Raw genomic sequence first — 12,349 nt, forward strand, 5'->3', positions numbered from 1 at the left:
TAGTGGCAATGGTACTGGAGCAGTGATCAGCACTGGAACATGTGCAGTGGAAGGGCCTGAGCTCAGGCCAGGAGTGGGGCTTATAAGGATAATGAGAGCAGATAGAGTGGTGTTTATAATCCAGGCGAACAGGCTTGGGGGCAGAAGGTAGAGACCAGGAGGGTGTGACATGTTGTGGAGCTTAGGGCTTCTGGGAGTTAGTGTACTTTGCTTTGGCCCAGAATGCCATAAAGTATTGAAGAAAGGATATTTGCAAAGTATGCATTCTACATGAGCTTATTAACAATGTATAAATACAACTGTCTTTCTGCTTTTTTCTCAGGTGAGGATGAGATGGATACTGAGGGTGGTTGGCAACAGGTTCTATCCAGAGAATCTTCTCCCGAGGCACTTGACTTCAGCACAACAAATAGAACTAAAGCTGAGAGAAGACTTGAACTGTCTGTAACTGTGAATGAAGGCAGCTTTGGCCAGAGAGACTCATTTGGAAGGCAAAGTGAAGTTTTTAACAATAAAGAGCAAACTTTGTTACACAGAGGACATCCTCTGTCGGATGAAGATGAAAATGACTATATGAGCTCGAGTGAACTTGTTGCTGTACCTTTAGGGGAAGATAATGACAATGAAGTTGATTTTGATCCAGTGGACAGTCCACAGGTTCAGGACTCTCCAAGTAACCAGACTGCTCTTAGTAATGACTTTGAAGAAGAAAATGGAGTTGAACAGGACATGTTTAAAGAAGCTGAAGAAAAGAGGAGAAAGCCTGAGCTTGATGAGCTAAAGTGTCGAAAGCAGTCTATTGGAAGCAAACCAGATGAATATGAATCAGATTGTGCTAACAACTTTGAGAAGGATTTCCTATTAAAAAATGATTGTGGCAAGAGCTTTGACTGTGAAGATGAGAATCGTCATGCTCACAAAACAACTTTGTCTAATGAAGATGAAGATAGCTCGACCTTGCATGAAACAGAACTATTTAATATTGCTGAAAATGGAGATGATATTGAGAGAGCTGGGGGTAAGCCTGCTCTAGGTGAAGAGGAAAAGACTGCCACATTATCACGCAAAGCAGTTACCCTAAAAGACTCTGTGGGATTTCCCGTGAAACGGCCAGAGAAGAAAGATTTTGTGTCAGAGAGTATGTTAACAATCAAAGATGGTTTGCCAACTATGGTCGATTCTCTCCCGAGAGTGACTGTGGAGAGACAAGGTGAATCTCCAAGAGCTGAAGTCCTGGCTAAGGGAAGAAATGAAAAGAAACAGAAAGTGACTGAGCACGAAGATATATCTGCAGGTTAGTTCCAAAAAGAAGGAATGTGTCGTACAAAGCCAGACAAGCTCTCATCCTATTCTGTGCTAAGTCACCTGGTCTGAGCCAGGAAAAACGCTGTTATTGGCCTTTGCTCCTGTTCTAGGAAAGGAAAGATTAGTCATACTTCCTCTCCTGTTCATTATCCAGTAATTCTTGAAAGGGCCAATAATTTCAGAAAAAGTAGTGTGAAAATTGGAACAAGAATAATTTAAAAGTTGTAAATAGTGTACAAAGTTGAAGGAAATCTCCAGGCTGTAAGGCGTTCTATTGGTGCTTCAATGCTGTGTAGGGATAACACCAGCTGAAGCCACTTTCCCCTTTTACTTTCAATATCATGTGCTAATATTGTTCGGTTACACCATGGAATATGGAGACCCAGCTGTTCTCATCAGTAGAAACGTGGAGGATTGGCGCTTCATGTTTACTTCACCAAAATTGGGTTACTTAAACTGACAGTGGCCGGGAATCTGCAGTCAACGGTGAAGTGATGGCGCTTGCCGCTGACCTCGAAGAAAGCTGCCCACAAAAATCTTGCGATCTCGGCGGCAAACACTTGAGGTTTCTCCATGTTAAATTGATTGTGGTGCTGTCAAAAGGAGATTTCAAGCGTAGAGCAGCAGTGATGTCATCAAGCTGTCTAAGCAGCCAATCACATTGAAGAATTCTCATAGACAGCAAACCAGGAAATAAAAAGCACTAATTCAATTCCCTTTTTAAATATTTTAGAGAGCAAAATAAACATCGTGACATACACATGGGGTTAAGGTAGAAGCTGACGATCATAAACTTTAAAAAGAAATTGACTTTTTTTTGTTTAAAAATCTAGTAATTTTCTATCATGGAGAAATTTGACATTCCACAAATATAAAATTCGTTTTTCAGGGCCAGAATGGTTGTTCAGCAGTCAATACGCTGTTAAAACCCCAGGTGCACATATTCCAACAAGGCTTAACATAACAGAAAAATTAGGAGCAGGAGTAGGCCATTCGATCCCTCGAGCCTGCTCTGCCATTCAAAGATCATGGCTGATCTTCTACTTCAACTCCACTTTCCTGCACTATTTCCATATCCTTTGATTCCCTTAATATCGAAAAATCTATCGATCTCCGTCTTGAATATACTCAAAGACTGAGCTTCCACAGCCCTCTGGGGTAGAGAATTCCAAAGATTCACCACCCTCACACCTCCCCTTCATTATTTTAAATCCCTGTCTACTGCCCTGGTTAATCGATTTGCCAGTGCACTAGTTCCAGCTAGGTTCAGGTGGAGCCTGTCCCAACGGAACAGCTCCCTCGTTCCCCAATACTGGTGCCAGTGCCCCATTAAGCAAAACCCCTGCCTCCCACACCACTCTTTGAGCCACGCATTTAACTTTCTAATCTGTTTATCCCTGTACTAATTAGTGCATGGCTTGGGTAACAATCCAGAGATTATTAACTTTGAGATCCTGCTTTTTAATTTGGACCCCGACTCCTCAAACTCTTTTAGTATAACCTCATTTCTAGTTCTACTTAAGTCGTTGGTTCCTACGTGGACCACGACAACTGGATCCCCCCACCCCCCCCTTCTGACTTCAAGTTCTTCTCCAGCCGTGAGATGTCTTTAAACCTGGCAGGCAACACAACCTTCGGAACGCCAGTCGTGGCTGCAGAGAACTGTATCTATCCCTCTGACTATACTGCCCACTACCACAACTATATTCCCTTTCACTCCCCCCACTTAATGGCCTCCTGCGCCATGGTACCATGGTCAGCCTGCTCATCCATCCTGCAGGCTTTTCCCTCATCCACGCAGGCAGCAAAAACCTCATTCTTGTTGGATAAGGACAAAGGCCTGGGCTCCTCCAGCACTGCATCTGTTCCTGACCACTAACCGGACCTGTACCACTACCTAACCTAAGGGGTGTGACTGCCTCCTTGATGAAAGTGTCCAGGTAACTCTCCCCCTCCCTGATGCATTACAATGTCTGCAGCTCGCACTTCAGCTCAACAACTCTGAGCCGAAGTTCCTCGAGTTGCAGGCACTTGCTGCAGATGTGGTTGCTCGGGATCGCGATGCTCTCCGCCAACTCTCACATGCTGCATTTACGACAAGCCACCTCCCCTGCCATCTCTAACCTTGTTTTATTTATTAATTAGTTAAAGTTTTTATTCAATCGATATTTTTGTTTTATTTAATTATTCTATCTGTTAAGTTATTAGTTTAGTAAGTTATAGTTTCTCAGCTCTTAATTTAAACCCCTTCCTTAACTTAGAGAGCAATAAAAACTGTAACACTCGCCAGTCAATCACCTACCTGCTCTCCTGTGACATCACGCTTTGATTTTTCTTTCGGCATGTTCTTTCTTCAATTTCCCTCCACTCTGGCTCCGGCACTTTTTAAGCTCTCCACTCTGGCTCCAGCTCCCGCGCTTTTTAAACTCTCTGCTCTGGCTCTGGGTCCTGCTCCTTTTAAACTTTCCGTTGGCTCCGCCTTAACTTTTAATGGGGTGTTTAACAGTGTAATTAGATGGGAAAAGCTTAAGTTTTCATCAGTTCAACTGATTTCAGTGATTACACTGATTGTCGACTATGTGGGGGGTGGGGGCGGCAGGGGGTAAAGAGGGGATGGAGTTCCACAGCGCAGTCTGTGTCGGAGCAGCGAATGACTGACCGCAACTTTAGGATTTCCGCGTTTATCTGCACATGCGCTAAATCCTGAAGCTCCGGTCAGTTTCTGAGGGGTAAAGAGGGCAAACGCTGCCCTCTACCTTCACCATCATTATCATTGTAAGATCGGGGCCATTATATTTGTGGGCCCATTTTTGTTGTCTTCTCTTGGGCAGTCCCTTGGAGTCGAGGATGACTTGCTTCCACACTAAAAGTGAGTTTTCCGGTAACTGATGAGTCCGTTGCGGGACCTACAGTCTTTGTCACAGATGGGACAGACGGTGGTTGGAGGGATGGGTGGGTAGGGTACTTGGGTTGCCGTGCGCTCCTTCTTCTGTGTACTCTTGGCTTCAGCTTGCTCCCAATGCAGAGACTCTAGGTATTCGGCGCATTCCCGGATGCTTTTCCTCCACTTTGCGGGGTCTTGGGGCAGGGATTCCAAGGTGTCTGAGGATGTTCCACTTTTTCAAGGGGGCTTTGAGGGTGTCTTTGAAGCATTTCTTCTGCCCACCTGGGCCTTGCTTGCCGTGTCGGAGCTCCGAATAGAGCACTTGTTTTGGGAGTTTCGTATCGGGCATGCGGACGATGTGGCCCATCCAACGGAGCTGATCGAGCGTGGTCAGTACTTCGATGCTGGGGATGTTGGCCAGAGTGAGAACGCTGATGTTGGTGCGCCTATCCTGCCAATGGCGTTTCCCAAGCATGGGGGCCTTTATAATTGTGTAACATAAAAGCACTTTATCTCAAACACAGAACTTTCTAATACTATAACTCATTTCTGGCACATAATCAATTTGTATCAGTAAGCTTATAGAGTGAAAACATCTAATTTACAATACATTTACTGCTTCTAACTCAGGTGAGAGTGTGACCACTGAACCAAAGTGACAGCCTTAGTACTCTTGCCCTGTCCGAAAGCTGCGGGCTCAAACCTCACTTCAAAAACTTGAGCACATAATCTCGCCTGACTCTTCAGTCTAGCACAGCGAGTGCTGCACTGTCGCAGCTGCCGTCTTTTGGATTAGATGTTAAGCCAAAGCCTACAGGTAGATGTAAAGGATTCCCTGTTACTGTTTGAAGATGATCAGGGGAATTCTTCCAGTGTCTTGGCCAAGATTTATCCCTCAACCAGCATCACTAAAACAGAGTATCTGGTCATTGATCTGATTGCTGTTTGTGGGATCTTTGTGTGCATTGGCTGCTGTGTTTCTTTACGTTACAACAGTGACTACACTTCAGAAGTACTTCATGTTCTGTGAAGCACTTTGAGCGGTCCTGAGGTCGTGAAAGATGCTGTATAAATTGCAAGTGCTTTTATTTCATTGTAGAAATTCATTAACCAGTAGATTCCAGCTGCTGCTGCAAAATAAATAGGAAGCTACAGATAAGAACATAAGAAATAGGAGCAGGAGTAGGCCATTAGGCCCCTCGAGCCTGCTCCGCCAGTCAATAAAGATCATGGCTGATCTGATCATGGGCTCAGCTCCACTTCCCTGCCCGCTCCCTATAACCCTTTATTCCCTTATCGCTCAAAAGTATATCTATCACTGCCTTAAATATATTCAATGATCCAGCCACAGCTCTCTGCGGCAGAGAATTCCACAGATTTACAACCCTCTGAGAGAAGAAATTCCTCCTCATCTCAGTTTTAAATGGACAGCACCTTATTCTGAGACTATGTCCCCTAGTTTTAGTTTCCTCTATGAGCGGAAATATCCCCTCTGCATCCACCTTGTCGAGCCCCTCATTATCTTATAAGTTTTAATGAGTTCACCTCTCATTCTTCTGAACTCCAATGAGTATAGGCCCAACCTACTCAACCTATCCTCATAAGTCAACCCCCTCATCCCCAGATTGTTTGTGCAGGAGGCCTTTTTAATGGAAATTGAGTTTTTCTAAAACAAATTTTTAACAGTGATCAGACGGTAGAATTTTGTCTGTGTGTGCGATTGCTGTGTACATTGAAAGAGTGCAGTTAAAAGTACTCTTTAATATAAAGGACCAAACCTACAGTGACTCAGCCAGATTATCATGGGTCCAGCCAACTGCGGTCGGCCACCCTTTACAACTAAACAGGAGGATCCAGACTCTCCTTTTTAGCAGTGAGAATTGTGGATGTGCAGCCCTAATTGAAGTGGCAGAAGGAAGTAAGATAATTAGGGGAGAGCATGGTATTTAGGTTTTGGGTCCCTATTTGAGCAATTCTGTCCCAGAACTCTATATGGCCATGTAATTTCAGTCAGCAGCAAAGAGTGAGCTCGGGATGTACCAGGAAGTTGCTGCCAGTGAACTGCCCACTGCAATTGGTGGTTAATCGCAAAATGGAAAGCATCAACTTTGAGGCTGGTCTTTACTGCGTAAGTAAAGTGAATAAGAAGGGAAAGGAATGTGTGAGGTACTAAATAGAAATTGAAGCCCTTTTATAATTGGTGCATTAGGAAATGGATTTTGAAAAATGATTAGTCTGCAGGTTTATAAGAACATAAGAAATAGGAGCAGGAGTAGGCCACCTGGCCCCTCGAGCCTGCTCCGCTATTCAGTAAGATCATGGCTGATCTGATCATGGATTCAGCTCCATCATATCATCATCATTATCATAGGCAGTCCTTTGGAATCAAGGAAGACTTGCTTCCACTCTTAGAATGAGTCCCTAGGTGGCTGAACAGTCCAATGCAAGAGCCACAGTCCCTGCCACAGGTGGGACAGACAGTCGTTGAGGGTAAGCGAGGGTGGGACAGGTTTGCCGTGCGTTCTTTCCGCTGCTTGCGCTTGTTTTCTGCATGCACTCGGCAATGAAACTCGAGGTGCTCAGTGCCCTCCCAGATGCATTTCCTCCACTTGGGGCGGTCCTTGGCCAGTGACTCCCAGGTGTCAGTGGGATACCGCACTTTATCAGGGAGGCTTTATGAGGGTGTCCTTGTAACGTTTCCTCTGTCCACCTTTGGCTTGTTTGCCATGAAGGAGTTCCTAGTAGAGCACTTGCTTTGGGAGTCTCGTGTCTGGCATGTGGACAATGTGGCCTGCCCAGCGGAGCTGATCAAGTATGGTCAGTGCTTCAATGCTGGGGATGTTGGCCTGGTCGAGGACGCTTATGTTCGTGTGTCTGTCCTCCCAGGGGATTTGTAGGATTTTGCGAAGGCATCTCCCTGCCCGCTCCCCATAACCCTTTATTCCCTTATTGCTCCAAAATCTGTCTATCTCCGCCTTAAATATATTCAATAACCCAGCCTCCACAACTTTCTGGGGCAAAGAATTCCATAGATTTACAACCCTCAGAAGAAATTCCTCCTCATCTCAGTTTTAAATGGGTGGCCCCTTATTCTGAGACTATGTCCCCTACTTTTAGTTTCCACTATGAGTGGAAATATCTTCTCTGCATCCACCTTGTCGAGCCTGCTCATTGTCTTATATGTTTCGACAAGATCACTTCTCGTTCTTCTGAACTCCAATGAGTATAGGCCTAACCTATTCTCATAAGTCAACCCCCTCATCTCTGGAATCAACCTAGTGAACCTTCTCTGAACAGCCTCCAATGCAAGTATATCCTTCCTTAAATACGGAGACCAAAACTGTACGCAGTTCTCCAGGCGTGACCTCACCAATACACTGTATGGTTGTAGCAGGACTTCTCTGCTTTTATACTCTATCCCCCTTGCAATAAAGGCTAACACTCCAATTGCCTTCCTGATTACTTGCTATATTTGCATATTCACTTTTTGTGTTTCATGCATAAGGACCCCCAGGTCCCTCTGTACTGCAGCACTTTGAAATTTTTCTCCATTTAAATTATAATTTGCTTTTCTATTTTTTCTGCCAAAGTGAATAACCTCACATTTTCCCACATTATACTCCATCTGCCAAATTTTTGCCCATTCACTTAGCCTGTCTATATCCTTTGCAGATTTTTTGTGTCTTCTTCACAATTTGCTTTCCCACCCATCTTTGTATCATCAACAAACTTGGCTACATTACACTCTGTCTCTTCATCCAAGTCATTAATATAGATTGTAAATAGTTGAGGCCCCAGTACCGATCCCTGCGACACCCCCACTAGTTACTATTTGCCAACCGGAAAGTTACTCATTTATCCTGACTCTGTTTTCTGTGAGTTAACAAATCCTCCATCCATGCTAATATAGTACCCCCAACCGCGTGAACTTTTTTATCTTTGTGCAGTAACCTTTTATGTGGCACCTTATCGAATGCCCTCTGGAATCCAAATACACTACATCCACTGGTTCCCTCTTATCCACTCTGCTCGTTACATCCTCAAAGAACTCCAGCAAATTTGTTAAATATGATTTCCCTTTCATAAAACCATGCTGAATCTGCTTGATTGAATCATGCTTTTCCAAATGTCTCGCTACTGCTTCCTTAATAATGGATTCCAGCATTTTCCCAATGACAGATGTTCGGCTAACTGATTTATAGTTTCCTGCTTTTTGTCTGCCTTTTTTAAATAGGGGCATTACATTTATGGGTTTCCAATCCGCTGGGACTGCCCCAGAATCCAGGGCATTTTGGTAGAGTACAACCAATGCATCCACTATCTCTGCAGCCACTTCTTTTAAGACCCTAGGATGTAATTCATCAGGTCCAGGGGACTTGTCCGCCTTTAGTCCCATTATTTTACTGAGTACTACTACTTTAGTGATGGTTATTGTAATAAGTTCCTCCCTCCCTATATGCCCCCTTGATTATCCACTATTGGGATGTTTTTAATGTCTTCTACTGTGAAGACCGATACAAAATATGTGCCAAGTATCTTCCTTATATCACCAGGAATTCAGTGACAAAGTCGGTGCTGAATTATCTTTACTTGCACTTGCTAACTATATAGTATACTAACATGCTCTGATTATAAAAAGAAAGAAAAACTTGGATTTATATAGTGCCTTTCATGGCCACCGGACGTCTCAAAGCGCTTTACAGCCAATGAAGTACTTTTGGAGTGCAGGCATGGTTGTAATGTAGGAAATGCAGCAGCCAATTTACGCATAAGCAAGCTCCCACAAAGAGCAATGTGATAATGACCAGATAATCTGTGTTTTGTTATGTTGATTGAGGATTAAATATTGGCCAGGACACTGTGGAATAACTCCCCTGCTCTTCTTCGAAATAGTGCCATGGGATCTTTTACGTCCACTTGAGAGAGCAGACGGAGCCTGGGTTTAAGGTTTTATCCGAAAGACGGCACCTCTGACAGTGCAGCGCTCCCTCAGCACTTGACCCTACAATCTTCTGACTCATGCGAGTGTGCTACCCACTGTGCTCTATACTAACATGCTCTGACAGTCAGCTGTCATGTGTTTTGATTTTGCAATGGTATTTTAAGGATTGTTTGCTGGGTTGTGGGTTGTCCTATAAGGAGAGATTGTATAGAATGGGCCTATACTCTCTGGAGTTTAGAAGAATGAGAGGTGATCTCATTGAAACATGTAAAATTCTTCGAGGACTTGACAGAATAGATGCTGAGAGGCTGTTTCCCCTGGCTAGAGAGTGTAGAACTTGGTGTCATAGCCTTAGGATAAGGGGTTGGCCATTTAGGACCGAGATGAGAAATTTCTTTGCTCAGAGGGTTGTGAATCTTTGGAATTCTCTACCCCCAGAGGGCTGTGAATACTGAATTGTTGAGCATATGCAAGACTGAGTTTGATGTTTGGGCACTAAGGGAATCAAGAGATATTAGGGTAGGGTGGGAAAATGGATTGATGTAGAAGTTCAGGGTAAACCTGCCTAATTCAGTAAGACCAGTTGTCAGAAAATCCTGGTATAATTTGAGTCTTTCTGGCCACTGCCTTGGGGATGTCAGCAACTTTATTCCGGCTAATTTATCTCAACAGCAGAATCATGGCTCTATTGTTTGTGGGTTTAGAGCATTTGGAGGTGTGGGAATGAGGTCTGTGAATACCTGTACCTGTACTCTGCACGCTCCATACCCAGTACAGGCTGGCCCACCCCAAGCACTGGGTTTGCCAGCTGGCAGAAAATTGTCTGCATCGCACTTCTGCTTACACGCATATTGTGCTACATCACCCCTCCAGATCTTGCCTCACTTGGCTGTTCTGTTTCTAGCCCTGTGCTTAGCCCCCCTCAAGATTTCTCTGCTCCATTCCCCACTTAACTGTTCTGTTGCATGGCCTTTGTCCTATCAGTGAGCAGTGCCACAGGGAATGCACTAGTTGGCTTACAAAAGTATATTAGTTGAACTATGTTTAACTGTAATTTCTAATGTTAATTTGAAATTCTGTATAAACTAAAATAAATTGGATGCAATACATGATGGAGTCGTTTTACAGAGCTTCATGTTTGTGCTTCTCTGCAGTAAGTCTTAAGACACCTTTATGCTGGAGTTGTTTTAGTTTGGATTTTCTGAAACTAGAATCCGTAAGCTGTCTCCTGGAGTTTGCATGACTATTCGCCTCCTTATCCTGAGGCAAAATCATAGATGGATTTTTCTTTTTTTGTGGCACAGGGAAGCTGAGTACAGTGTGTAAAATCTGGAAGCCATATTGGAGACTCTAGTCTCTCGTAATCTGCACGAAAACAGTGGCAGTCGGGGAGGTGCCAAGTGGGGTTAGATATCTTTCCATAGATAAAGACACAGGATTGGAGGCAGTTAACCTTGGACTGTTCTGGTATGCCTCCTAGTATCTGGCAACAGATATTGTCAAAAATCTTGAAGTAGATTGCTTTTCTGCTGCTTCTGCTGTTTTAGCTTGGAGAACATGCGCTAAAGAGAAAGAGAGTGTAAAATAACTGACCAAACAACATACCATTATGGAAATTACTGGTAAACTAAGCAATGTTTGGAAATGCCTCCATGATAAACCATGGGAAGTAACTAACCCTTCTGCTGATCTGGCTTGTACAGCTATACTAGTTGGGCTCTGTTTTGTGCTATTAAAACTTTTAATGCTATGACCAACTTTATTCACCAATTGATGTTGCAATTACTGTTTCAAAATTATGTCGGTTTCACATGCTAATTTTCTGAGTCGGGTTCCTTTAAAACACAACTGAACTTGAAGTTTATCAAGATATACCTCAATAGTTCAGGATTTACTCCTTGAAACAATTTTCAACTTCAGGGGTGTGCTGACCACGCAATGGGTTTACGTGGTTTATTTTCAATCCTGCAGGGCAAAAAAATATGGCTGCCAACTTGCTTGTTCGTTCTCTCTTTCTATGGGCAGCAGTCATCTCCATTCAATGGGTTCCCCCCCTCAGGTTACCTTGGCCAGTCCATTGGAATCAATCTTTGAAAAATCAGAACTGTAAATAAAAAGAAAATGTGCTACACACTATTCTACGTGTTCATGTATGCAGAGATTTAAAAAATGTAACTTCAGGCTTCTTCACTTGATCCTTATCCCAATACATACCAGATGGGTGGAAGAGCAGTGGTAGAGGTAGCTGGAAATGAACAGGATCTGGAGATTTGGTGAAGAATACTCCCCAAGTCCCCTCTCCCATGTGGCTGGCTGCTGTATAAGAGCGTTTAGTTTTAGTTTAGATGGCACCCCATCCATCACCTTTAAACATTCACTCCCTCCATCACCAGCACACTGTGGCTGCAGTGTGTACCATCTACAACATGCACTGCTGCAACTCGCCAAGACTTCTTCGGCAGCACCTCCCAAACCTGCAACCTCTGTCACCTAGAAGGACAGGGGCAGCAAGCGTGTGGGAGCACCATCACCTATAAGTTCCTCTCCAAGTCACACACCATCCTGACTTGGAAATATATTGCCGGTCCTCCATTGTTGCTGGGTCAATATCTTGGAATTGCCTCCCCAACAGCATTGTGGGAGTACCGTCACCACATGGACTGCAGCGTTTCATGAAGGTGGCTCACCATCACCATCTCCAGGTCAATTAAGGATGGGCAATAAATGTTGGCCTATGATACCCACATCCCATGAATGAATAAAAAGGATTTTGAGCATGGGTGTCCAAGGTTATTCATGGACAGCTTGGGTGCCTCCAGTGGGCTTCATGGGCCTTGTATAAAGTTTAAATCAATGCTCCCATTCATTTTTATATACCTCAACCTGTGGATACTAATCGACTTCGGTGCTCTGATTCAAGATTTTTCCAACAATGGGGAACTTAATCTCTGATCTATATTTAGTGGTTTCTCCACAGTATATTTGTGAGTTCATACTCATTGAATTGTTGCCACTACTAGATTTGTTTTCACTTATGGCTGAATACAAGAAAACATAGGAAAATAATCAAGGACTTGCAGGAAAACATTTCCTTCAAGCGAGAGCTGGACCTGTTTCTGGCTGGGCTGGCGATCGCCTCTTACAGAAGGTAGGTACTGCAAGAAATTCAGGGTCAGTGATCTGGATGAGTTTTGATCATCTAGATAAGTCGGAAAGGA

General features: G+C 43.8%; 1 protein-coding gene across 4 annotated transcripts in view; it reads left to right on the forward strand.

The window, feature by feature from the left end:
* The window catches only part of zmym4.1 (zinc finger MYM-type containing 4, tandem duplicate 1), a 91,052-nt gene that overhangs the window by 13,327 nt on the left and 65,376 nt on the right, over window positions 1-12,349 (forward strand). For all 4 annotated transcript variants that reach the window (XM_070899193.1, XM_070899196.1, XM_070899195.1 and 1 more), the window contains exon 3: window positions 323-1,294. In XM_070899193.1, coding sequence (XP_070755294.1) covers window positions 323-1,294 — 972 coding nt within the window. The remainder of the gene's footprint in view (window positions 1-322; window positions 1,295-12,349) is intronic.

This window comes from Pristiophorus japonicus, chromosome 14 (assembly GCF_044704955.1).
Source record: "Pristiophorus japonicus isolate sPriJap1 chromosome 14, sPriJap1.hap1, whole genome shotgun sequence".
Lineage (NCBI taxonomy): Eukaryota > Metazoa > Chordata > Chondrichthyes > Pristiophoridae > Pristiophorus > Pristiophorus japonicus.